Source organism: Oncorhynchus mykiss, chromosome 15, assembly GCF_013265735.2.
Source record: "Oncorhynchus mykiss isolate Arlee chromosome 15, USDA_OmykA_1.1, whole genome shotgun sequence".
NCBI lineage: Eukaryota > Metazoa > Chordata > Actinopteri > Salmoniformes > Salmonidae > Oncorhynchus > Oncorhynchus mykiss.
The window spans coordinates 25,709,095-25,737,079 of NC_048579.1; the positions used below are offsets into that span (position 1 = coordinate 25,709,095).

Genomic DNA, 27,985 nt, shown 5'->3' on the forward strand with positions numbered 1-27,985 from the left:
CGACATTTATTGGATATTTTAAAAAAATTTAACAAATCAAAAACTGAAAAATTGGGCGTGCAAAATTATTCAGCCCCTTTACTTTCAGTGCAGCAAACTCTCTCCAGAAGTTCAGTGAGGATCTCTGAATGATCCAATGTTGACCTAAATGACTAATGATGATAAATACAATCCACCTGTGTGTAATCAAGTCTCCGTATGAATGCACCTGCACTGTGATAGTCTCAGAGGTCCGTTAAAAGCGCAGAGAGCATCATGAAGAACAAGGAACACACCAGGCAGGTCCGAGATACTGTTGTGAAGAAGTTTAAAGCCGGATTTGGATACAAAAAGATTTCCCAAGCTTTAAACATCCCAAGGAGCACTGTGCAAGCGATAATATTGAAATGGAAGGAGTATCAGACCACTGCAAATCTACCAAGACCTGGCCGTCCCTCTAAACTTTCAGCTCATACAAGGAGAAGACTGATCAGAGATGCAGCCAAGAGGCCCATGATCACTCTGGATGAACTGCAGAGATCTACAGCTGAGGTGGGAGACTCTGTCCATAGGACAACAATCAGTCGTATATTGCACAAATCTGGCCTTTATGGAAGAGTGGCAAGAAGAAAGCCATTTCTTAAAGATATCCATAAAAAGTGTCGTTTAAAGTTTGCCACAAGCCACCTGGGAGACACACCAAACATGTGGAAGAAGGTGCTCTGGTCAGATGAAACCAAAATTGAACTTTTTGGCAACAATGCAAAACGTTATGTTTGGCGTAAAAGCAACACAGCTCATCACCCTGAACACACCATGCCCACTGTCAAACATGGTGGTGGCAGCATCATGGTTTGGGCCTGCTTTTCTTCAGCAGGGACAGGGAAGATGGTTAAAATTGATGGGAAGATGGATGGAGCCAAATACAGGACCATTCTGGAAGAAAACCTGATGGAGTCTGCAAAGGACCTGAGACTGGGACGGAGATTTGTCTTCCAACAAGACAATGATCCAAAACATAAAGCAAAATCTACAATGGAATGGTTCAAAAATAAACATATCCAGGTGTTAGAATGGCCAAGTCAAAGTCCAGACCTGAATTCAATCGAGAATCTGTGGAAAGAACTGAAAACTGCTGTTCACAAATGCTCTCCATCCAACCTCACTGAGCTCGAGCTCTTTTTGCAAGGAGGAATGGGAAAAATGTTTCAGTCTCTCGATGTGCAAAACTGATAGAGACATACCCCAAGCGACTTACAGCTGTAATCGCAGCAAAAGGTGGCGCTACAAAGTATTAACTTAAGGGGGCTGAATAATTTTGCACGCCCAATTTTTCAGTTTTTGATTTGTTAAAAAAGTTTGAAATATCCAATAAATGTCGTTCCACTTCATGATTGTGTCCCACTTGTTGTTGATTCTTCACAAAAAAATACAGTTTTATATCTTTATGTTTGAAGCCTGAAATGTGGCAAAAGGTCGCAAAGTTCAAGGGGGCCGAATACTTTCGCAAGGCACTGTATTATTTCAATTATTGTTATTATTTCAATTATTTCAAAAAGGATTATAGCTTTAAAGGATGCAATCTTATCAGTTTGAAATCATGACTGGGCTTATTGTAGAGGAATACCTCCAGCATGCGAAAAACCCAGAGGACATACATGCATTCAGTGCTGCCTCAGTCTCACGATGTAACTTACAACATCCCTGTGTCATCACTGTGTTAACTCTCCATCCAGAGATTATATACATACTATGTGTGTCCCCTGATGGACCAATCAGTGAAGAGGACGAAGAGTTAAGCAGGATAGCGATGGCATACATGGCCTCCTTCGCACGCACTGGGTGTAATCTTTAATTTCCTTTCATGGCTTTTTTGCCCATTTCCTAAGAGTATCATGAGATATTTCTTAAATGTTGTCTCTTTCTCTCAGGTCTCCCAATGGGCTGGGGTTGGTGGAGTGGACTTCCCTTTGACCACACCGAGAGTTAACTGAACCTGGGCTTGGAGCAGACAGTGGGCCTGGGACTGAAGCAGAACAGGTCCCACTTACTGAATGTAGTCCTGCCCCAGAAACTCTCAATCCACCAGACAGCCAATGAGGAGCTCTAAAACTCTGGGCTTTACCATTTATGGACCCTTCAATTAACACATGATCAACAATTAATTTGGTAACACTTTGGCTACAGTACATTCTGAAATCAATTGGAATATTGAATACATTATGTTGTATAAACATGCTTTTTAAATACTGTGGCTGGAAAAATACACCTGTATGTTGTACAATTGATTAATAAAGATGTAAAAGATTACACTCCTGGTAAATGATGTTGAATAAATGTGTTATGACGGTTGCTATGATTGATACTGAAAATTATACTGAAAATACTAAAAATTGCTTGTTTGTTACACCAGGGTAGGATTAAAAGTACACTGAAAGAAAGAAATGTTCTTAAATGGTTCTTCCTCAGCTCTTAAGGTTCCTTGGAGAACGCTTGACCGATAAAGAACATTTGGGTTAAGTATGGGATACTCGACGTGGCCTCTAGGGTTCTTCAGAATTCAAAAAGGTATTTAAGCCTGCAGATGTGTCCCTTACATAGAACACAGAAAATTGACCAGTGTTAACTAATGTTGATTTTCCAGTGTAACATTTCTAGTGTTGATTCAAGAGTTAAATTAACCCTATAAAGTGTTAAATTAACATAGAAAAGAACCCCAGTGTTGGTGTTAATAACCAGAGTTGAACCAAAATCACACCCATCATTATCATATTTCCTAGCATTCTCTATTGCAGGTAGATTTTTTACATTTTCTTGTAACAACCTCTATGTTTTTTCATTTACATTGATCGATGAATTAATCTTTTGCTACTCAAAAATAAATAATATGTTTTTTCTTGTCACGTTCTGACCTCTATTTCCTTTGTTTTGTATGTAGTTAGTATGGTCAGGGCGTGAGTTGGGTGGGCAGTCTATGTTTGTTTTTCTATGATTTGGGTATTTCTATGTTTCGGCCTAGTATGGTTCTCAATCAGAGGCAGGTGTCATTAGTCGTCTCTGATTGAGAATCATACTTAGGTAGCCTGGGTGTCACTGTGTGTTTGTGGGTGATTGTTCCTGTCTCTGTGTTTGTTGTCACAGGATAGGCTGTATAGGTTTTCACGTTCCGTTTGTTGTTTTGTAGATTTAAGTTATTTCATGTATCGTTCAGGTTTCCATTAAAGAACATGAGTAACCACCACGCTGCTTTTTGGTCCGCTTCTCCTCCTACAGACGAACGTCATTACAGAATCACCCACCCCAACAGGACCAAGCGGCGTGGTAACGGGCAACGGCAAGAGGAGCAGCAGGAGAAGCAACAGAGGCAGCAGCAACAGGAGCAGCAGCAGCAGCAGTGGGAGAGGCTGCACTATTTGGAGAAATGGACATGGGAGGAAGATTTGGATGGTAAAGGACCCTGGGCTCAGCCAGGAGAATATCGCCGCCCCAAGGAAGAACGGGAGGCGGCGAAAGCGGAGAGGCGCCGGTATGAGGAGGCAGCGCGGCGTCGTGGATGGAAGCCTGAGAGTCAGCCCCAAAAATTTATTGGGGGGGGGGCTAACAGGGAGTATGGCTACGCCAGGTAGGAGACCTGAGCCAACTTCCTGTGGTTAACGGGGGGCTAGAGAGACCGGGCAGGCACCGTGTTATGCTGTGGAGCGCATGGTGTCCCCAGTGCGGGTGCACAGCCCGGTGCGGTACATTCCAGCTCCGCGTATCGGCCGGGCTAGAGTGGGCATCGAGCCAAGTGCCCTGAAGCCGGCTCTACGCATCTGGTCTCCAGTGCGTCTCCTTGGGCCGGCTTACATGGCACCAGCCTTGCGCACGGTGTCCCCGGTTCGCCTGCATAGCCCAGTGCAGGCTATTCCACCTCGCCGCACTGGCAGGGCGACCGGGACCATTCAACCGGGTAAGGTTGGGCAGGCTCGGTGCTCAAGAGCTCCAGTGCGCCTGCACGGCCCGGTCTATCCGTCACCACCTCCACGCACCAGCCCTCCGTTGGCAGCCCCCCGTACCAGGCTGTCTCTCCGGCCCATCCTTACAGGGGCTCCCTCCTCTCCAGCGCTGCCGGAGTCTCCCGCCTCTCCGGCGCTACCAGAGCCTTCCTCCTGTCCAGCGCTGCCGGAGTCTCCCGCCTGTTCGGCGCTACGAGAGCTACTCAGTCCGGCGCTTCCAGAGCCTTCCTCCTCTCCAGCGCCGCCAGTGCCGCCCGTCTGCCCAGCGCCGCCAGTGCCGCCCGTCTGCCCAGCGCCGCCAGTGCCGCCCGTCTGCCCAGCGCCGCCAGTGCCGCCCGTCTGCCAGGGGCCGCCAGTGCCGCCCGTCAGCCAGGGGCCGCCAGTGCCGCCAGTCAGCCAGGGGCCGCCAGTGCCGCCAGTCAGCCAGGTGCCGCCAGTCAGCCAGGGGCCGCCAGTCAGCCAGGGGCCGCCAGTGCCGCCAGTCAGCCGCCAGTGCCGCCAGTCAGCCAGGTGCCGCCAGTCAGCCAGGGGCCGCCAGTCAGCCAGGGGCCGCCAGTGCCGCCAGTCAGCCAGGGGCCGCCAGTAAGCCAGGGGCCGCCGGTCAGCCAGGGGCCGCCCGAGCAGCTGCCCCTCTGTCCCGAGCTGCTATCGCCCCTCTGTCCCGAGCTGCTGCCGCCCCTCTGTCCCGAGCAGCTGCCGCCCCTCTGTCCCGAGCAGCTGCCGCCCCTCTGTCCCGAGCAGCTGCCGCCCCTCTGTCCCGAGCAGCTGCCGCCCCTCTGTCCCGAGCAGCTGCCGCCCCTCTGTCCCGAGCAGCTGCCGCCCCTCTGTCCCGAGCAGCTGCCGCCCCTCTGTCCCGAGCAGCTGCCGCCCCTCTGTCCCGAGCTGCTGCCGCCCCTCTGTCCCGAGCAGCTGCCCCTCTGTCCCGAGCTGCTATCGCCCCTGTCCCGAGCTGCTGCCGCCCCTCTGTCCCGAGCAGCTGCCGCCCCTCTGTCCCGAGCAGCTGCCGCCCCTCTGTCCCGAGCAGCTGCCGCCCCTCTGTCCCGAGCTGCTGCCGCCCTTCTGTCCCGAGCAGCTGCTCCTCTGTCCCGAGCAGTTGTCCCTCTGTCCCGAGCAGCTGCTTCACCTCTGTCCCGAGCTGCCCCTCTGTCCCAAGCAGCCCCTCTGTCCAGTGGGGTCATTGAGAAGGGTGGCCATGGTGAGAAGGCCACGGAGGCGGACAATAAGGCGGACTAAGACAATGGTGAAGTGGGGTCCACGTCCCGCGCCAGAGCCGCCACCGCGGACAGACGCCCACCCAGACCCTCCCCTATAGGTCAAGGTTTTGCGGCCGGAGTCCGCACCTTTGGGGGGGGGTACTGTCACGTTCTGACCTCTATTTCCTTTGTTTTGTATGTAGTTAGTATGGTCAGGGCGTGAGTTGGGTGGGCAGTCTATGTTTGTTTTTCTATGATTTGGGTATTTCTATGTTTCGGCCTAGTATGGTTCTCAATCAGAGGCAGGTGTCATTAGTCGTCTCTGATTGAGAATCATACTTAGGTAGCCTGGGTGTCACTGTGTGTTTGTGGGTGATTGTTCCTGTCTCTGTGTTTGTTGTCACAGGATAGGCTGTATAGGTTTTCACGTTCCTGTTGTTGTTTTGTAGATTTAAGTTATTTCATGTATCGTTCAGGTTTCCATTAAAGAACATGAGTAACCACCACGCTGCTTTTTGGTCCGCTTCTCCTCCTACAGACGAACGTCATTACATTTCTAAACTATTCCAGTCTGTTACTTAGATTTGGTTGTTCCACTTTACAGTAGATGTAAAAGGTAGTCTCATAGCTTAGTCTTTCCAAACCTGGCAGTCAATCTGAATGCAGGTTGAAGTTGAATGATAAAAAAAAGGTTGGATATCCCCACTGGAATCCAATAGGAATTAAATATCACTTTGCAAGCCAGCATAATGTGAGGCCTAATGTGGCCTGTAAACTATGAGTTTCAGGCCACTGAATTAGGGTAACACTAGGCTCTCAAAAGAAGGCACTATGAAATACGTATTGTCTTAAAGAATAAAACATGTATTTAACATATTGACTTAGGACAGTGGTCACCTACCTTTTCTGAGTCAAGATCACTTTGAGTCAAAATGCAAGCTGAGATCTACCGCTCAGATTTTTTTTAACATGACTTAAAAAAACATAAGCCTATGCAACATTAACCTATTAAAAATAGCACTGGAGCAATGAGGTTTGTGCAATATTTTTTTTTTAAATCAGAAGAGTGAAAATAACTAATAATTCTCCCTTCAGTGTTGGGGTAGCTACACTAAAATAGTTTACCAAGTTACCAATTACTTTGCACTGGAAGAAAATAAGCTACACGTATAGCTTACTTAACTAAAGTTATTTTGAAAAATGTGTTCACTACATCCAGACTACTATGTGAAAAATTCTTATATCTAAATCTGAAATGGCCCAATACAATATCATTGCATATTGGCTTTGCTTGAAATTCCCTGCCAATTCATTGTTGTTCAAACCATTAAAAAAATATATATATTTCAACATTTTAGGTAGGATATTTGATCACACCGGTAATAGATCAGTTGTACATTTTTGAATTAGTATTTTACCCCCCTTTTTCTACCCAATTCGTCCTATCCAATTACGATCTTGTCTCATAGCTGCAACTACCAAAAAGGCTCGGTCGAGTCATGCGTCCTCCAAAACATGACCCGCCAAACTGCGCTCCTGAACACCATTTCATCCACTGACACTGATCAAAAAGGGGCACCGTCTTCCAGCTGATGATGAAACTCCAGTTGGACCGCATTATTTCAGCCTCATGCACAAATTCATGCTGTTACTCCTACGAACAGAGAAAGTGAAATATTCCTCAATATTAAAAAAGACCCAAAACCCTAATAACCCTAATAATAACGACGCAAGCCTGTCGATACACTTTCCTACTCATTTATTACAGCTGCAGTGCTGGTTGTAGCACAAGTGGAAGTAAGAAGAACAAGCATTTTATAGCTTATATAGCCAAAGTGTTGAATAAAAAGTGTTGACAGTGCGGAGTAAGAACTTAAACATGAACTACAGCTGAAGTCAGAAGTTTACATACACCAAATACATTTAAACTCAGTTTTTCACAATTCCTGACATTTAATACTAGTAAAAAATTCCCTGTCTTATGTCAGTTAGGATCACCACTTTATTTTAAGAATGTGAAATATCAGATTAATAGCAGAGAGAATGATTTATTTCTGCTTTTATTTCTTTCCTCACATTCACAGTGGGTCAGAAGTTTACATACACTCAATTAGGATTTGTTAGCATTGCCTTTAAATTGTTTACCTTGGGTCAAACTTTTCAGGTAGCCTTCCACAAGCTTCCCACAATAAGTTGGGTGAATTTTGGCCCATTCCTCCTGACAGAGCAGCTGTAACTGAGTCAGGTTTGTAGGCCTCCTTGCTCGCACACACTTTTTCTGTTCTGCCCACAAATTTTCCATAGGATTGAGGTCAGGGCTTTGTGATGGCCACTCCAATACCTTGACTTTGTTGTCCTTAAGCCATTTGCCACAGCTTTGGAAGTATGCTTGGGGTCATTGTCCATTTGGAAGGCCCATTTGCGACCAAGCATTAACTTCCTGACTGATGTCTTGAGATGTTGCTTCAATATATCCACATCATTTTCTTTCCTCATGATGCCATCAATTTTGTGAAGTGCACCAGTCCCCCCTGCAGCAAAGCACCCCCACAACATGATGCTGCCACCCCTGTGCTACCCGGTTGGGATGGTGTTCTTTGGCTTGCAAGCCTCCCCCTTTCACCTCCAAACATAACGATGGTCATTATGGCCAACATTTCAATTTTGGTTCATCAGACCAGAGAACATTTCTCCAAAAAGTACAATCTTTGTTCCCATGTGCAGTTGCAAACTGTAGTCTGGCTTTTTATGGCGGTTTTGGAACAGTGGCTTCTTCCTTGCTGAGCGGCCTTTCAGGTTATGTCGATATAGGACTTGTTTTACTGTGGATATAGATACTTTTGTACCTGTTTCCTCCAGCATCTTCACAATGTCCTTTGCTGTTGTTCTGGGATTGATTTGCACTTTTCGCACCAAATTACGCTCATCTCTAGGAGACAGAACGCATCTCCTTCCTGAGCGGTATGACGGCTGCATGGTCCCATGGTGTTTATACTTGCGTACTATTGTTTAGACAGATGTGCATAGTACCTTCAGGCATTTGGAAATTGCTCCCAAGGATGAAGCAGACTTGTGGAGGTCTACAATAAAAAAAAGGTATTGGCTGATATCTTTTGATTTTCCCATGATGTCAAGCAAAGAGGCACTGAGTATGAAGGTTGGCCTTGAAATACATCCACAGGTACACCTCCAATTGACTCAAATTATGTCAATTAGCCTATCAGAAGCTTCTAAAGCCATGACATAATTTTCTGGAATTTTCCAAGCTGTTTAAAGGCACATTCAACTTAGTGTATGTACACTTCTGACCCACTGGAATTGTGATACAGTGAATTATAAGTGAAATAATATGTCTGTAAACAATTGTTGGAAAAATCACTTGTGTCATGCACAAAGTAGATGTCCTAACCGACTGCCAAAACTATAGATTGTTAACAAGAAATTTGTGGAGTGGTTGAAAAACAAGTTTTAATGACTCCAACCTAAGTGGATGTAAACTTCCGACTTCAACTGTATTTGCTGTATTCGATGACAGTCTCTCTCTAGTCATGGTTTTAAAAGTTTTGAAATCTCACAGTATCAACTTCGCTGTAGCATTTATTTTATTTTTTTACACCTGCTATGAGAAATCCGATTGGCCAGCGTTAGGCTTATAGTGCACTTCATTTGCTCTCTGGGCCCGCCGGGAAGGCGGATTTGTACCTTTGGACACATTAAATGGTGATCAATTGGAACACTCCGCCTACCCGGCACACTTGGGATTTTTTTTAAATGTGAAAGGCACCCTGGGAAATATGCAAATAAGGCTTAAAAACCTACAGAAGGGCTTTTAAATTCTGGTCCTGGAGTGCCGAATTTTTGTATGGTTCTTCAAAGAACCATCCCATGAAAATGGTTCCCCTATGGTATCGCTCTCAAGAACCATATTTGGTTCCAACTTGCAGCTTTATTTTTTAATTAGTAAGAAAAACAGTGATTTTCAAAACCTGCAATGAGAGTGTTTTCTTTCTCTCCACGTCACCACAAATCTCATCAGTTCTATTGTGCTGGAGATAATGAAAATTAGGTTGCTAAAGGGTGCAATTGTCATTTAAGATAAAAGGAGGTACTATGGAAATGATTAAATTGTAAGAACTTCTGTAAAGAATGGAAGCTATGCCGATCAGGGTAGGCCTGGGGCTGCTTGATGACAGCTCAAATATTAGTTCATGGTTCCATGATGGAATAATATCCATTTATACTCTTGACGACCACGCCTTGGTCACTGCTGATTGGACAGTATTACCAGCAGGCGCCACAAGCTGTGTCTGGGTGGGAAATGCAGTCCTGGATCTTAGACCTGAGGAGAGTGAGAGGTGTCTTTAATGTTGCTTCAAATCTGCATACATAAACACACACGTATGCACACACACACACAGCAAATGCTCCAGTGTTAACAAAAACTAAATTAACACTGAGTCTGTGGACCCCTATAGACAACGGAACAGTGTTAAATGAACACACTGCTTAGTGTAAAGTCGTATTCAAATAATTCCAAGAGTGCTTTGCATTTTCAAGTAAATTGTAGAGTTACCACCCATGGCTGCTTCATTCATCCATTTTCTGTCCTACGGAGTTCACCAAGTGAGACCTAAAGAAATATGTTGTCATCTTTTTTTTTTTTTTTTTACGATCACAGTACCTACCATACGGCTTGATTTTGAGAGCCTAGTTTTCCTCTAATACAGGGGCCTGAAACTCATACACATCCCTTTGTGGTAAAAAGGATGACCTTAAAGGGTACAACTATAGTGACAAGTGTTTGTACCCCTTTAGGAACAAATCAAAATCTTTTTTTCTCAAGTAATATAATGGTTTTCTGGCCTGGAAGTTTTGTTGTACTGTCTTGCAAGGTGATGTGTAACTCCTGTTGGAATCCAACCAGTGTGGGGATATCCAACTTTGGAAATATTTTATCACCCGCAACCTGTATTCAGAATGACTACCAGGATTGGGAAAACTAAGCTATGAGTACCTAAAGCACCTAAACTACACAGAACAAAAATATAAACGCAACATGTAAAGTGTTGGTGCCATGTTTCATGAGCTGAAAACTAATTTTCCAGATGCACAAAAAGTGTATTTCTCCCAATTGTTTTGCACAAATTTGTTTACATCACTGTTAGTGAGCATTTCTCCTTTGCCAAGGTAATCCATTGACCTGACAGGTGTGGAATATCAAGAAGCTGATCAAACAACATATTACACTGGGGACAATAAAAGGCCACTCTAAATGTGCAGTTTTGTCACAACACATGGCTACAGATGTCAGAAGTTTTGAGGGAGCGTGCAATTGGCATGCTGACTGCAGGAATGTCCACCAGAGATGTTGCTAAAGAAATACATGTTAATTTCCCCTAACATAGAAATCCGAATGTTTCAGATTAAAATAACGTACTAACAATATGTGTTATTAAATGTACTAACTATAAGCTTCTGCTGCTCTGTACTACAATTGTGCAGATTCTAGGTTCCACCTTCATCCTTTGCCTATATTAACAGTATTGCAAACAATTTTGGTTCCTAATGTTAACAAAACCTGTCTGTGTCATGTTTTTTGTTTAATGCTTTATTATACATAACTACACATTTGGTGTCTTATTTTTTAATATATGGTATTGTAGTCCGTTTTAATTTAGAAATTACCAATGATCCATGTTTCAGATTAAATCATTTATTACCAATTATTATAAACAAGGCTAACCCTCTTTTGCCCTATGCATCATTTCTAAATATATGCCTAAATAACATACCCCACATTAAAAAATGTTCCTGAACTATGTGGACTGCAGGCATAAATGTGGTACCTACGGAGAACAAGCATCTGTGAAACTACAACTGTAGCGTCAAGACATTATGTGGGTATTCCTGAGTAACTTCAACAGGAGATTTACCATAGCAAAAAATACTCTGAAACAGTATTTTGACCATCCCCGGGCAGGCTTGGGTAGAACATGTTAAGGCATTTGTCTTTGTGTTTGTTCCCTGTAAACAAAACTCAGAGGTTACACTGCACCAAGAGCCCCAGCGTCAAGCCTTCTTGTGGGCAAACTCATTTATAATGTATTTAAAGTTTCATTTTCTAGCTAACTGGTTTTCAATTGAAAGGATGGCAAGGCTGTTCAACCTGTCTTGGCACATTGTAGTGCTTTATGAGTTTCAGCTTACTGAAGGCACGTTCACCTCAAGCAACTGTTACAGGTCATTGTACAGAAGATTCACAGTACAATGCACACCTCTCCAAAAATGCTCTGTAGCTGCATCTTGTGGATGGCATTTAGGAGCTTTACAGGAGAAAGACCATCTGAAAAAGTAGCACCATATCCTCTTTAGATGTCGCCCTTGTTTCTCAATTTGTGGTAAGATACACAAATGTGGTTTTCAGTCATTTTCCTAAATGTAAGTATTAGTGAAAACTCGCATATAGCTGCAATTGTGTGCAATCGTGTCCAAATGACTGATTATACTATCCAGAGCCACATAAAACATTGTGTTGCAAAATCCAGTGTCTGACTTCTTTTCATTTGCTATGTCATCTTCAGTCTTATCAGGGAAACGTTTTCTTTTTTTTCTGGTGGCTCCTCTGTTCACTGTGAAGCTGAGTAGTTACACCCATTTCATTTGCCACCATGGAGGCTTCTGCCAGAAGAGTGTCCCATTGTTTACGTAGAGCCTCTATTTCTTCCTGTAGTGCCTTAATGTGAGCTGATTCAGTGTCTAGAGAAATATTTCCTGACTGAAGAATTAGGCTTCTATTCTCAATAAACCCAGAAAGTGAGCAAGAAGATTGCCTTGAAAGACATGAAGTAGCTTTTCAGACCTTTTGCCTCAGATTTGGCTTCATTTGTCAGGCTGCAGGTAGCAAGAAGCATGTCTAGGGCCTTGATGATAGAAGGTAAATGAGTTGCCACTGGTTGGACAGCAGCAATATGCGCACACCATCGTGTGTCTGAAAGGCGGTTAAGACAGCAGCCAGTCTTTTCCTTGAGAATGGTCCATCGCTCTGGGCTGGAACTGAACGGATTGTAAAGACGATTCACACAGCCAAAAAAGGTTGATACTTCTGGACACGACTGAGCTGCACGTACACCCACAAGATTAAGAGTATGGGAGGCACACTGTGAGTATGTGGCCAGTGGATTATTTTGCAGTGTGTTTGCTTGAACTCCCTTCACTTCCCCTGACATACAGCATTTGCACCATTATAATAGCCTTGACCATGGCAATCTGCGGTGTCAATACCATGCTCTTCCAATGCACTCAAAATCATTTCCGAAATTTCACTGCCTGTCTTTCTAGCAGTCCTTAAATTCAATCAAATGTTCAATTATTTCCCATTCAACTGATCCTTGGACTTGTATCTTTGTGTACATATCTCATCAATAATACATTTTGCTCAGAATGGGAAATGTCTGGAGTTGCTTCACATTTCACAGAGGAATAGATTGCATCTTCTCTTTCATAAAGTATTGTTTTCAAAACCCTTTGACCATATATTCCTATGAACTCGTTTTGGCTCTCAGCGCTGAGGTAAAGAGTCAGTCGTGCTCCTTTCTTTTTGTCCCTGACTTTCTGTAAGTGCTCATGTAATAGCGGGTCATAGTTTGATAACAGTTCAAGTAAGCCTAGGTAATGTCCAGTATGCACATCATAAAGATTGCTTGTTCAATCTCTTCTGTCACAACAATAGCCCCGGAATGGCTGATTCCTAGATGCTAAGTACAGTGTCACATCCAAATTCCTTTCTAGAAGTGCTCTGTTTTTATACATTTCTGACTGAATTAGTTTCTGCAGCTGACTGTCTATACATGTAGGTGTTGTAATGGTATGCTACAGATTTTTCCATTTCCAGTAACAGTTCTTGTGAGACACACCATCCTTATGCTCTGGTAGTTGTCATACATTCTCCACCATTTCACTGATGATATCTTATAGCCATCCTTACTATTCAGAGAACTGGGTGATGGTTTACTTTGCTCATGAGAAAAAAAGAACACATGAAATGCAATATGCCTTTACACTCTTACTATAAATAAGCCAGTCTCTCTGCACCTTTTCTCTTCCGTTTGCTGACTTACTGTACTGTAAATAACTGGGGAATGGCTTGCCTTCCGAGTCTGGGGGCATGATTTTATACAGTTCTGTCTCCTCACCACACCTGTTGGCTAGTCTGCAAACAATAGCTTATCTTTCATGGTATTGTACCTTCTCTGGCCACAGTGCTGGATCATCTAAAACCTCATCTTCCTCACTTTGAATCTGTTCATACATATATTTCCCTTATTTCTTGCTTGTTCAATCTCTTCTGTCACTCCTTCACTGGCACTGCTGCTACTCTGCAACTCCTCTTCCTCCTCCCTGCTCTCCTCTGCATCAGAGTCTGTCTGACAGCTTTCTGCTGAGATCCTGCCTACCTGGGGTTCTGTAGGCACTAGGAAGTGAGTAAACAAAGGGAATTTTAGGTTGAATGTTCACTCCTACAAAAGGTTAGCATCCTAAAAATCCACTACTGAAAGAAAAAACATTTTAATAGTATGCATATCAAATAGAGTACGTATTTAATTGTGTCCAAGTCATCATGTGCCTAACTTTACAATTTAAAAATGGTCTAGTTATGCTGCTGCTACAAAACTGCCTCACCTCCAAGGTCCGCTGTTCAACGTCATGTAGTAGACACACGTTGGGATCTTTGTCTACAGCGGTAGTAGTATCTACCGTATGGCTAGGTAGGCTACATGTTAGGTTTTAATTTGAGCAAATATTGGGGAATACAGTCATAATAATAGCTAAATAATAGCTAATTAGCTAGCCATAGCCGGTAGTGGTAGCTCATCATCCTCATGTTAATAATTACTGCTCTGACCGAGCCGAGTGAGTACATGGCTACCTGTAGCTACTGTACACTACTGTTCAAAAGTTTGGGGTCACTTAGAAATGTCCTTGTTTTTGAAAGAAAAGCAAATTGTTTGTCCATTAAAATAACATCAAGATAGCCCTATTTGGTAAAAGACCAAGTCCATATTATGGCAAGAACAGCTCAAATAAGCAAAGACAAATGACAGTCCATCTTTACTTTACACAGCATTCTGCAGTGATACGCCATCCCATCTGGCTTGGGCTTAGTGGGACTATGATTTGTTTTTCAACAGGACAATGACCCAACACACCTCCAGGCTGTGTAAGGGATATTTGACCAAGAAGGAGAGGGATGGAGTGCTGCATTAGATGACCTGGCCTTCACAATTCCCCTACCTCAACCAAATTGAGATGTTTTGGCATGAGTCGGACCGCAGAGTGAAGGAAAAGCAGCCAACAAGTGCTCAGCAGATGTGGGAACTCCTTCAAGACTGTTGGAAAAGCATTCCAGGTGAAGCTGGTTGAGAGAATGCCAAGAGTGTGCAAAGCTGCCATCAAGCCAAAGGGTGGCTATTTGAAGAATCTAAAATCTAAATTTGTTTAACACTTTTTTGGTTACTACATGATTCCATGTGTTATTTCATAGTTTTGATGTCTTCACTATTATTCTATATTGTAGAAAATAGTAAAAATAAATAAAAACCCTTGAATGAGTAGATGTTTTAAAACTTACGACCTGTAGTGTATGGTATTTTGTTAAATAAAAAATTACAATAACATAGGATCGAAAATGGATGAATTCAACAACCATGTCTCTATCACTAACAAATACAGCCATGGGTGTTAACTACAATTTATTCGAAAGGCACTCTATGGAATATCTGAATAAGGCGTTACACTAATCAGTGTGTTCATTTAACACTGTTACAGTGTATATATGGGTCCACAGACAACACTTTCAGTGTTGATTTAACACTCTCAGTGTTCATTTCACATTTTTTAACACTGGAGAAATTTCTGTGTACACACTCACACAATATATTTGTTGTAATCAATAGAGTTATATTGTAACCTCCTCACTTACTCAGGAACCGCCTTGCAATTATACTTGAGTTTTGGCTCTATCTCTTTCTGTAGGTCCTGTAAGGAGGGATCATCACAGGTTGTCCTTTAGCAGAGAAAAACATGAAACAATTATAATATGTCATAATATCCCATGAAACATAAAGCCTACATATATCTTATATAGAAACAGACATTTGTGCAGTGATTATGAAAGACATACAAATCAATCAGACACGCACACACACACGCACACACACGCACACACGTCAGTTTGTCTGGACAAAAAGCTTACCCCTTATTCTCCTTGGTCACCAGGACAACACTCAGGCTCTTCACTTTGGCAGCTTTGAACCTTTTCACCTCGATGGTGGCAAAAATACTTCACATAAAAGACAAACATAGAAATGTGTAAAGGTCTGAATTTACATGAAATCAATCAACTACGCAGGTGCACTATTGCTTAAGCAAACAAAAATATAACAGTCTACTAATAACATGCGTAGTGTTGTGGCAATAGAGGGGTTCTACATTTTGGTGGAAATGGCAGCTGTGGTAAAATTATGTTTTGGCTTGGTTGTCTGTGAGTACGGCTGTTAGGGTGACGGTATTCCTGCTCCACCGGCGTTCACAAGTCATGAATGCAGTCAAATTCCACGTGACCGTTTAGTCATGGTATTTAAGCTTCTCCAAGCTCTGATGCTGCTGATGGTCCTTAGTAGCCTACCAAACGTGCTTTACAGCGGGTTACAGTTTAACTGGCATACATATGCAGCGTGTGAGTTTCAAGTTTGGGCAAGATCGTTTTCACCATAAAAATGCACCTTTATAATAAAAGCGTTACATGCATAATTTGCAGTCACTTTTGAGAATGGTGTTTTCCTGCTAATGGAACATTCACGCTTATAGCCTACTGCCGTGTGTGTGCATTGCTGTGCTTATAATGTGCTATAAATAGCATAATAGTTCATCAACATTTTTAGCTAAACGTTATGATCTGTTGCGACAGCCTACTTAAAACATGTTTTTTGATGCCAGTGGTTGTATTAATTTGGGATCTATCGAATCCCACAACTATCCCAGACTATGTTTGGAATATGTATTTCTCACACAGAATAGAATAGGATAACTTTTGTACCATGGGGGATAGTAGATTGACATAGGCTGGTGCTTTTGCTGTTCGTTAGGCCTACTCATCTTGTTGGCTGGCGAAAAGTAAATGTGAACAGTTCTTCCAATATCTTCAATACGTGCCTCGGAATAGGATAAGGACTCGCGCAATTGCGTCCCCGATGTGTCTGTCTTCACTTGTCGCCTGTGAGAAAGACCTGATCAAGTGACGGAGAGCCATGTGAGTGCGAGATACTTTGGTGCGCCCAGCCGGGAGAAGGGAATTATTATATTCAGCCCAAGGGCGCAACGGCCACCGTCCGCAAAAGGCATGATTTAACGGCCACACAAAGGGGATGCCGCAGGGAAATTCGAGACATTATCAAGCGCTTGACAAATTGTGAATGAGAGACTGATGAAGTACATAAAAAAATTAAGCAAAGCTCATGCCTTTCATGCAACTTTTTTCAAATCATCATTAGTCTCATCTGTAGATGTAGTTTCTGTAGATGGCGCCAGAGGGGATGGCTGCCGTTTCATGGGCTCTTAACCAACCATACTATTTTTTTGTTTTGTTTTGTTTTTTTGTAACTTATCTTGTGCATAATGTTCCTGCTACCGTCTCTTATGACCGAAAAGAGCTTCTGGAAATCATAACAACGATTACTCACCTTGAACTGGATGAAGAATTTCTCTTTAATGAGTTAGACGAGAGGTATTTACTCCAGACACCCGAACAGGACCTCATCCCCGTCATTCGCAGGAGTAAAAGACGGAAGAGGTATCACGGAAAGAGATCGAGGTACCTTGTGAGGATCCGCAGACGATCTGCCTTTGCCATCCGTACTATTGGCCAACGTACAATCATTGGATAATAAATTGGACAAACTAAAAGCACGTATATCCTACCAACGGGACATTAAAAACTGTAATATTGTCACGACTTCCCCCGAAGTCGGTTCCTCTCCTTGTTTCGGGCGGCGTTCGGCGTAACCGGTCTTCTAGCCATTGCCGATCCAGCTTTCATTTTCCATTTGTTTTGTCTTGTTTTCCTGCACACATGGTTTGCTTTCCCTCATTACTCGTCTTGCATATAAACCTCTGTTTCCCCACATGTCTGTGTGTGGAATTGTTATGTGTAAATGTATGTGTACTCCAGGCTGGTTTGCGCCGGGTTATTGTAACCCGTGTGTGTTTAGTTTTCTGAGTGCCGTGTGTTGTTAGCCTCAATCAAGGGCTCCGTTTGCTACGCATTTCTGCTCTCCTAGCCTGACTTCCCTGCAGCCAAATACACACTCCTTTACAAATATCTTATGTTTCACCGAGTCGTGGCTAAACGAAGACATGAATAACATACAGCTGGCGGGTTATACACTGTATCGACAGGATAGAACAGCAGCATCTGGTAAGACAAGGGGTGGCGGGCCTATGTATATTTGTAAACAACATTTGGTGCACGATATCTAAGGAAGTCTTGAGGTTTTGCTCGCCTGAGGTAGAGTATCTCATGATAAGCTGGAGACCACAGTATCTACCTAGAAAAAAAATGTATCTGTATTTTTCATAGCTGTCTACATACCAACACAGACCAAGGCTGGCACTAAAACCGCACTCAATGAGCTGTATACCGCCATGAGAAAATAGGAAAATGCGCATCCAGAGGCGGCGCTCCTAGTGGCCGGGGACTTTAATACAGGGAAACTTAAATCTGTTTTACCTCCTTTCTACCAGCATGTTAAATGTGCAAACTCTAGACCACTTTTACTCCACACACAGAGACGCGTACAAAGCTCTCCCTCGCCCTCCATTTGGCAACTCTGACCACAATTCTATCCTCCTGATTCCTGCTTACAAGCAAACATTAAAGCAGAAAGCACAAGTAAATAAAGAAGTGGTTAGATGAAGCAGATCCTAAGCTATAGAACTATTTTGCTAGCACAGACTGGAATATGTTCCGGGATTCCTCTGATGGCATTGAAGAGTACACCACATCAGTCACTGGCTTCATCAATAAGTGCATCGATGACGTCGTCGCCACAGTGATTGTACGTACATACCCCAACCAGAAGCCATGGAGCTGCCGCTTTCAAGGAGCGGGACTCTAACCCAGAAGCTTATAAGAAATCCAGCTATGCCCTCCGACGAACCATCAAACAGGCAAAGCATCAATACAGGACTAAGATCGAATCGTACTACACCAGCTCCGACGTTCGTTGGATGTGGCAGGGCTTGCAAACTATTACAGACTACAAAGGGAAGCACAGCCGAGAGCTGCCCAGTGATTACTTCCATGCTCACTTCGAGGCAAGTAACACTGAAGCATGCATGAGAGCATCAGCTGTTCTGGATGACTGTGTGATCACGCTCTCCGTAGCCGATGGGAGTAGGTCAACATTCACAAGGCCGCAGGGCCAGACGGATTACCAGGACGTGTACTGCGAGCACGCGCTGATCAACTGGCAAGTGTCTTCACTGACATTTTCAACCTCTCCCTGTCTGAGTCTGTAATACCAACATGTTCCAAGCAGACCACCATAGTTCCTGTGCCCAAGAACACTGAGGTAACCTGCCTAAATGACTACCGACCATGAAGTGGTTTGAAAGGCTGGTCATGCCTCACATCAACACCATTATCCCAGAAACCCTAAACCCACTCCAATTTGCATACCGCCCCAACAGATCAACAGATGATGCAATCTCTATTGCACTCCACACTGCCCTTTCAAACCTGGACAAAAGGAACACCTAGGTGAGAATGCTATTCACGGACTAGAGCTCAGCATTCAACACCATAGTGCCATCAGAGCTCATCACTAAGCTAAGGACCCAGGAACTAAACACCTCCCTCTACAACTGAATCCTGGACTTCTTTACAGGCTGCCCTCAGGTGGTAAGGGTAGGTAACAACACATCCGCCACGCTGATCCTACACACGGGGGGGCCACTCAGGGGTGCGTGCTCAGTCCCCTCCTATACACCCTGTTCACTCATGACTGCACGGCCAGGCACGACTACAACACCATCATTAAGTTTGCCGATGACACAACAGTGGTAGGTCTGATCACCGACAACAACGAGACAGCATATAGGGAGGAGGTCAGAGACCTGGCAGTGTGGTGCCAGGACAACAACCTCTCCCTCAACGTGATCAAGTCTAAGGATATGATTGTGGACTACAGGAAAAGGAGGACTGAGCATGCCCCCATTCTCATCAACGGGGCTGTAGTGGAGCAGGTTGAGAGCTTCAAGTTTTTGGTGTCCATATCGCCAACAAAAGTACATGGTTCAAGCACACCAAGACAGTCATGAAGCGGGCATGACAAAACCTATTCCCCCTCAGGAGACTGAAAAGATTTGGCATGGGTCCTCAGATCCTCAAAATGTTCTTCAGCTGCACCATCGAGATCATCCTGACTGGTTGCATCACTGCCTGGTATGGCAACTGCTCAGCCTCCGACCGCAAGGCATTATAGAGGGTAGTGTGTTCAGCCCAGTACGTCACTGGGGCCAAGCTTCCTGCCATCCAGGACCTCTATACCAGGTGGTGTCAGAGGAAGGCCCTAAAAATTGTTAAAGACTCCAGCCACCCTAGTCATAGACTGTTCTCTCTGCTACCTGCACGGCAAGCGGTACCGGAGTGCCAAGTCTAGGTCCAAGAGGCTTCTAAACAGCTTCTACCCCCAAGCCATAAGACTCCTGAACATCTATTAAAATGGCTACCCAGACTATTTGCATTGCCCCCCCCCCCTCTTACGCTGCTGCTACTCTCTGTTATTATCAATGCATAAGTCACTTTAATAATTCTAGCCACATGTATATATTACCTCAATTACCCTGACTAACCGGTGCCCCCGCACATTGACTCTGTACCGGTACCCCTTGTATATAGCCTCGCTATTGATATTTTACTGCTGCAGTTGAATTATTTCTTACTTTTTTTTAATTGTATTTTTCTTAAAACTGCATTGTTGGTTAAGGGCTGTATAAGTAAGCATTTCACTGTAAGGTACACCTGTTGTATTCGGTGCATGTGACAAATACAATTTGATTTGATTTGATCATGCAGCCTTAAAATGTATTAAAAATGTAAACATATAGCCCAAAGTTTGTATCACAGCTAAAGTTACATAAGTACCTCTAAATTAAGCATATATGAGTACCTGCTTTTTTGTTAACCGCTCAAAAAACATTAACCGGATGTGCGCACTCCCTCAAATACTTTGGAGAAAATATCCTTTCTATTTTATTCAGCTATGTTCAATTGTATTCTTCATACTATAAAATAATGCCACGAAATTCTAAGCAAATCTTGCCTGCTAAATGAACTAGTGTAGCGCACAGCCATACGGCATTACCAGATCAGGGCCTAACTCAGAGTATGCTATTCTGTTCTTCTGAAACAGACTACATTTATTCTTCTAAAATAAATAATGGATTCATTGTGATGGTTTTTTATTAGACTTTTTAAAATGTAGATGTTCCAAAGGTCTGCATCAGTGGCTTTGAAGGCTATGCATGGAAGCCAGGAGATGGTAAATGTGTTCATGTTCATTAAAGGTAAATTACTGTGACACCGGCAGTTATTTGCTTGACTATCACCGGCTGCCAAAATGTCATGACCGCCATATCTGTGAGTATTTGTATTTTTCCAGAGCAGAGAATATCACTACACGAATCAGTTGAAATAACACATACCATTGCACAGTGAAACTTCTTGATAAGACTATCACATTTTTGTGCTGAGGTGTTATTATTGGAGACGGGCCAGGCCAAACACATGAATGTGTCTCAAATGACACCCTATTCCCTATATAGTACACTACTTTTGAACAGAGCCCATACAGTAGGTCTTCGGTCAAAAGTTGTTCACTTTATAGAGAATAGGTTGCCATTTAGGACCCAGTCATTGCACCTTACCTGGTGGGGCTGAAAGGAGTGGCAATAGATCCATTCAGCATGGCTGTGACATCACCACATGCGGCATCTGCAAACTAACAGGGAAAGACTAATATAATGTCCATGCAAGGGAAGTAACACCCACAGCGAAGGAAAATAACACTTGAATTGCAAAATCAGTTTGAAACAACAAGCTTAGATTTCCAGCAAATTTCCAGCGAAATTCCAGTGAATCCTACTCATTTTTAACAGGTCACTCACTCCCACTGCTGACCCATATTCTGCAACCCTCATAACTCACAGATTTAGAAAAACAACGAATTCTCCCCCACACCTACACTAATCTATTCAGACATTATATCGTGAACTTCACTGTCTATGAATAGAAAATTCAACACAAACATGTGTTGTGCTGTCCTGAATTCCGCAGTGTAACTGCATGAAAGTGTGTAGCCTATATCCCATCGCCATGTAGGACATTGTCCAATCAGGGGAGAGCTAAGAAATGTGTTTCCATGGAGACAGACACAAAGGCCAATTGATGAACAGTTAAGACAGTGAAACCCTTTCCTCTGCTCCCCATCACAATCACAGACTGAATTTGGATTGGTTTGTGGCTATCTAATTCATATCAGTATATTTTGATCCATGCATTTTGTATTCATGGCTGGTAGGTGTAAGATTTCAAAGCACCTTGGCCATAGCTGGCTCACTAACAATCTGAAAAGAACTTACTGCTGCTGAGGCCCGATTCCAGAATGAACGAACTGTGTTGTTGACACAGTCTGTCCAGCCTGGGCACCCTGTGGTGAACGTTTCTGAGGAAAGAAACAGACAGACAGACAGACAGACAGAGATACACACACACACACACACACTTTAATATCCTAAGGGAATTTGCCCAAATACTTATGACTTCTTCAAATGAGGGGCCCAGGTAAAACAGAAATGTATGAAAATACCCTCAAATAAAAGGTAACATTCTGTACTTTCACCTCATATGAAACATTTAATCTCAAATCCAAAAAGCTGTAGTATAGAGCCAAATTTAAAACGTTTGCTTCACTGTCCAAATACATACAGAGGGGAGTGGAGCTCTGCACTATATATGGAAGAGATTGCCATTTGGGATGCATTCTAAAAACAACCAGTACATTAGTGGTTTATACTGTACATTTATGGTCTATTAGCTGTCATTTTTTTAGATTAGACATAGATCTGACATAGCACACTGTACTTGACATGTTTATGGCTATCACTGTGTTATGTGGGTGTGACACCTACTCCAGTTGCCTGCTGCACTGCTGCTTGGATTCCACCTGGCGATCTGATCACCATCTGCCCTGGCCTGTCTCCCCCTGTCTGGTACAGGTACCCCCACCACACTCCCCCCTCTCTCCCGAGCTTTCGCTCACCTCCAGCACACATGCACTGTTGGGGCGAGTGACTCTGAACTTACAATGGCTAGCCCCAAGTCGTTATACATTATATTATTTTCTTGTGCATTTTGCTATTTGCGTCATGACTCCTGCATGCTTTGTTGACTATGAACTTTTTTGTTTACCCAACCTTGGGACAGAGTATGTTTGTTCCCACAATCGGGACTCTGACTCTCTATTGGTTACACAGACTTTTGGTCTCCCATCCTATTCTAACCACCTCTCGCAGGCTTTTATTCATGTTACCTGATTAAATTGCTGATCATGTTGCCATCTAATGCACATTCAAATGTCATAAATCAACACTGTAGAGATCTCCCTGTCCTCTGCCGTGCCTTGATTGTATTCTTGATGTTTATATCTGGAAATGTGCATGTACACCCTGGGCCATCTACTGTTGCTAGCCCCAATTCTGACTTGTGCTCTGATATCTGCTTCACTGATTTCTGCTCTCGTAAGAGCCTGGGTTTTCTTCACGTTAACACTAGAAGCTTATTACCTAAAATGGATCAATTGAAACTGTGGGTTCACAGCTCCAATCCAGATGTGTTGGTCATTACTGAGAGTGTTTTGAATACTTATGTTAACCTTTCTGGTTATAACTTTTTTTGGCAAGACAGATCTTCTGAATTTGGATGAATGGCAATCTTTACCAACGATCACCTTCAGTGCTTGGTTGTCTCCACCAAGTCTGTCCCCAAACAATTTGATTTGCTGGTTTTAAGCATTAAACTTTCAAATTGCTCTTTGTTGACTGTTGCTGGGTGATATCGTCCTCCATCAGCACCGGCCTGGCCCCTTACACTAAGTCTGAATTTGTCCTGCTAGGTCACCTAAACTGGGACATGCTTAAACCACCTGACCAAATCCTAAAGCAATGGGACTCCCTAAATCTCTCTCCGATTATTACCAATCCCACAAGGTATGACTCCAAACACCCAGAAAAGGCTACTCTCCTTGATGTTATCCTCACAAATTATCCTGATAGGTATCAGACTGATGGTTTCTGTAATGACCTAAGTGATCACTATATCACAGCCTGTGTTCATAATGGCTGCTCAGTGAAACGACCTGTCCTGATTTGTCGTAGACACTTGCTAAATAAATTTAATGAGAAAGCCTTCCTTCAAGAACTGGCCTCTGTAAAATGGTATAGAATCAGCTTGGTCCCCTCTGTCGTAGACGCTTGTACCTCCTTTTAAAAAATATTTTCAATGGTATTGTTAACAAACATGCCCCATAAATAAAATTAGAATTAAAAACAGGTTCAGCCCCTGGTTTGACCATGATCTTGCAGAGTTACTCCACCTCAAGAATTGCATTTGGCTGGCGAAAGGCTCGGCACACGCATACTCAGGCTGACTGACTCTCATTCAGGCAAATGAGAAATAAGTGCACTCAGGCTATCCGGAAAGCACATTTAATTACTTTAAGGAGCAGTTCTCTCTCTGTGGGTCTACCCCAATAAGTTCTGGAAAAAAGTTAAAGACCTGGAGAATATACCCTCCTCCTCAAAGCTGCCCATGTCCCTTAATGTTGATGATCTGGTTGTTACTGACAAGAAGCACATGGCTGAGCTCTTTAATCACCACTTCATTAAGTCAGGATTCCTATCTGACTCAGCCATGCCTCCTTGCCCGTACAACATTTCCTCATCTCTCACCCCTTCTAATGTGACTAGCCCCAACACTCCTCCCTATTTTTCGCCTGCCCTGCTACAAAGTTTCTCCCTGCAGGTGGTCACTGAGTCCGAGGTACTAAAGGAGCTCTTTAAACTTGACCACAAAAAAACATCTGGATCAGATGATTTAGACCCTTTACTCTTTAAAGTTGCTACCCCTATCATTGCCAAGCCTGTCTCTCCTCTCTGTGGAGGTTCCCATTGCTTGGAAGGCAGCCACGGTTCGTCCTTTATTTAAAGGGGGAGATCAAGCTAATCCTAGGCCTATTTCTATTTTGCCCTGTTGATTAAAAGTGTTGGAAAAACTTCAACTGACTGGCTTTCTTGATGTCTATAGTATTCTCTCTGGTATGCAATCTGGTTTCCACTCAGGTTATGGATGTGTCACTGCAACCTTAAAGGTCCTCAATAATGTCACCCTTGCCCTTGATTCTAAGCAATGTTGTGCTGCTATTTTTATTGATTTGGCCAAAGCTTTTGATATGGTAGATCATTCCATTCTTGTGGCCCGGCTAAGGAGTATTGGTGTCTCTGAGGGGTCTTTAGCCTAGTTTGCTAACTACCTCTCTCAAAGAGTGCAGTGTACAAAGTCAGAACATCTGCTGTCTCAGCCACTGCCTGTCACCAAGGGAGTACCCCAAGGCTCAATCCTAGGCCCCACGCTCTTCTCAATTTACATCAACAATATAGATCAGGCAGTAGGAATCTCTATCATCCATTTATATGGAGATGATACAGTCTTATACTCAGCTGGCCCCTCCCTGGATTTTGTGTAAAACACTTTACATCAAAGCTTTCTTAGTTTTCAACAAGCTTTCTCTGCCCTTAACCTTGTTCTGAACACCTCCAAAACAAAGGTCATGTGGTTTGGTAAGAAGAACGCCCCTCTCCCCATAGGTGTGATTACTACCTCTGAGGGTTTAGAGTTACTCATACAAGTACTTGGGAGTATGGCTAGATGGTACACTGTCCTTCTCTCAGCAAATATCAAAGCTGCAGGCTAAAGTTAAATCTAGACTTGGTTTCCTCTATCGTAATCACTCCTCTTTCACCACAGCTGCCAAACTAACCCTGATTGAGATGACCATCCTACCCATGCTAGATTATGGAGACGTAATTTATAGATAAGCAGGTAAGGGTGCTCTCAAGCAGCTAGATGTTCTTTACCATTCGGCCATAAGATTTGCCACCAATGCGCCTTATAGGATACATCACTGCACTCTATACTCCTCTGTAAATTGGTCATCTCTGTATACCCGTCGCAAGAATCATTTGTTGATGCTTATTTATAAAACCCTTTTAGGACTCACTCCCCCCTATCCGACATATCTACTGCAGCCCTCATCCTCTGCTTACAACACCCATTCTGCCAGTCACATTCTGTTAAAGGTCCCCAAAGCACACACATCCCTGGGTTGCTCATCTTTTCAGTTCACTGCAGCTAGCGACTGGAACGAGCTGCAACAAACACTCAAACTGGACAGTTTCACCTCAATCTCTTCATCTAAAGACTCAATAATGGACACTCTTACTGACAATTATGGCTGCTTTGCATGATATACTGTTGTCTCTACCTTCTTGCCGTTTGTGCTGTTGTCTGTGCCCAATAATGTTTTGTGCTGCTGCCATGTTGTGTTGCTACCATGTTGTTGTCATGTTGTGTTACTACCATGCTGTATGTGTTGCAGCCTTGCTCTGTGGTTGTCTTAGGTCTATCTTTATGTAGTGTTCTCTCTGTTGTCGTATGTGTGTTTTGTCCTATTTATTATTATTATTATATTATTATTATTTTTTATCCCAGCCCCAGTCCCCGTAGGCCTTTTGCCTTTTGGTAGGCCGTCATTGTAAATAAGAATTTGTTCTTAACTGACTTGCCTAGTTAAATAAAGGTTAAATAAAAAATAAAATGAATGGAAATGTACAGACTGATGGTGTGTAGCTCCATTTGAGTCTTACCATTGCTCTCCTCCTTGCCACACCAGGTCAGTCCATTCATGATGAAGCCGACTAGTGTGTCCTCGAGGGTCAAGAAGCAATCTCGCTTCTCTGTGAAGTCATGCACTATTTTCTTTGTTTTGCTCCAAAACAACATCTGGTGGTGCAATGAAATGTAAAAAAATATATAGATATATATTTACTTGCAGCTGTCAATAAAACAAAACATATTAATATATTTGAGTGGTGTGTGAGAGAGCGTGTGTGGATATCTCACCCTGTTACAGACAGGATCCTGGATCACAGTATGGATAAGGGGGTCATAGGCCTCCATCGGTACATTACATGGGTCCCTCCCCACGAATGCTTGCTGAAATGCACTCCATATCTTTTGACAGTTGTTTGCACTGGAACAATCACAGGAATGACAAATAATAGTATTACTGCATTATCATACAAATACAAATATGGCCAATCATTGATTGAGGAAGGAATAGCTAGCTCCCTGAGAAATGGTTACTGAATAGGAGAAAACTAAACTGTTTTAACTGTTCACTCATTGTGTTAAGCTGTCTTGACTGTATTATAGCCAGATGGGGAACAGTGAGAGAGTATCAGAGCCGAGCTTGAACAAGCTAGCCAACCTGTTGTTACAAGGCAAATCCACAACCACCTGTGTCATAAAACAATGCAGGTTCACATACAGACAGGGAGGCTACATCATAAATACACTTGAGTCTACATGTAATTCTATTCAACTATGGCAATGGCAATGGAATAAGCTGCTGCAAAAAATGAGTTAACCTGAAGTTTGAGTTACTTTTAACAATAAGCTAAAAATGTAAATTATATGTGCAAAATAAATATAATAAAAGTGTCTCACCTTGAAGATTTGTTGTTCTGTATAAATGCTTCGCATTTGTCAATAATCGTTTTTTTTAGGCTTTCACTCGATGGGCTGGAACTAGACAGTGCGTGACTGTGCACTACTCCCAGAGAAATAGCGAGGATAACGACAAGTGAAAGTACTGCACAGAGACCCATGATTAGCCAGAGGCGAGTCCTTCGCTTTTTCCTTGCAAAACGGTGCGATCCTTCATGCTCCATGGCTACTCCTTGTTAAGACTGTGAAATCGGCGCTCAAAGGTGGTTTGTTTTTGTTTGTGTTGTGCCAGTGGTATAACCTATTGCCTTCAACACCGTCGGTGCTCTGAGTTCTATTTTCGGAGTTGGCCTTAGGGACAGTATGCTACGACGTTACCACGCGAATACCTCTACTGCGACGCACCGTACTGCATCTCAGTGATTGAGGCGTCACTACAGACGCCCTGGATCAAATCCAAGCTGTATCACAACCTCCTCTACATTACTAAAGAAAATATGTACTTTTTACTCCCATACATTTTCCCTGACACACAAAAGTACTCGTTACATTTCGAATGCTCAGGCAGGACAGCAATATGGTTCAATTCAAGCGCCTATCAATATTCCCTACTGCCTCTGATCTGGCAGACTCACTAAAACACAAATACTGAATTTGTTGATTATGTTTCAGTGTGGGAGTGTGCCCATCTGTCCATAAATAAAACAAAAAACTATAAAATTGTGGCATCTGGTTTTCTTAATATAAGGAATTATATGTATAGAATTTTATTGTACGTTTTACTTTTACTCAAGTATTACAATGCAGTACTTTTTCCACCACTATACATTTAAACCAGATACTTTAAGACTTTTACTCAAGTAGTATTTTACTGGGTGACTCACTTTTACTTGAGTCATTTTCTATTAAGGTATCTT

The 27,985-nt window shown here is 43.1% G+C and overlaps 1 protein-coding gene across 1 annotated transcript; it reads right to left on the reverse strand.

Moving 5' to 3' along the window:
* Nucleotides 1-8,677: 8,677 nt before the first annotated feature.
* On the reverse strand, nucleotides 8,678-27,784 carry LOC110489876 (ADP-ribosyl cyclase/cyclic ADP-ribose hydrolase 1). The gene is made up of 8 exons (XM_021562832.2): nucleotides 27,069-27,784; nucleotides 26,463-26,592; nucleotides 26,207-26,342; nucleotides 21,866-21,948; nucleotides 21,152-21,225; nucleotides 15,420-15,506; nucleotides 15,147-15,230; nucleotides 8,678-9,506 (listed from the first exon to the last, which is right to left on the reverse strand). The coding sequence occupies exons 1-8, from the start codon at nucleotides 27,290-27,292 to the stop codon at nucleotides 9,449-9,451; spliced, it is 876 nt and encodes a 291-aa protein (XP_021418507.2). The 5' UTR covers nucleotides 27,293-27,784; the 3' UTR covers nucleotides 8,678-9,448.
* Nucleotides 27,785-27,985: the final 201 nt, after the last annotated feature.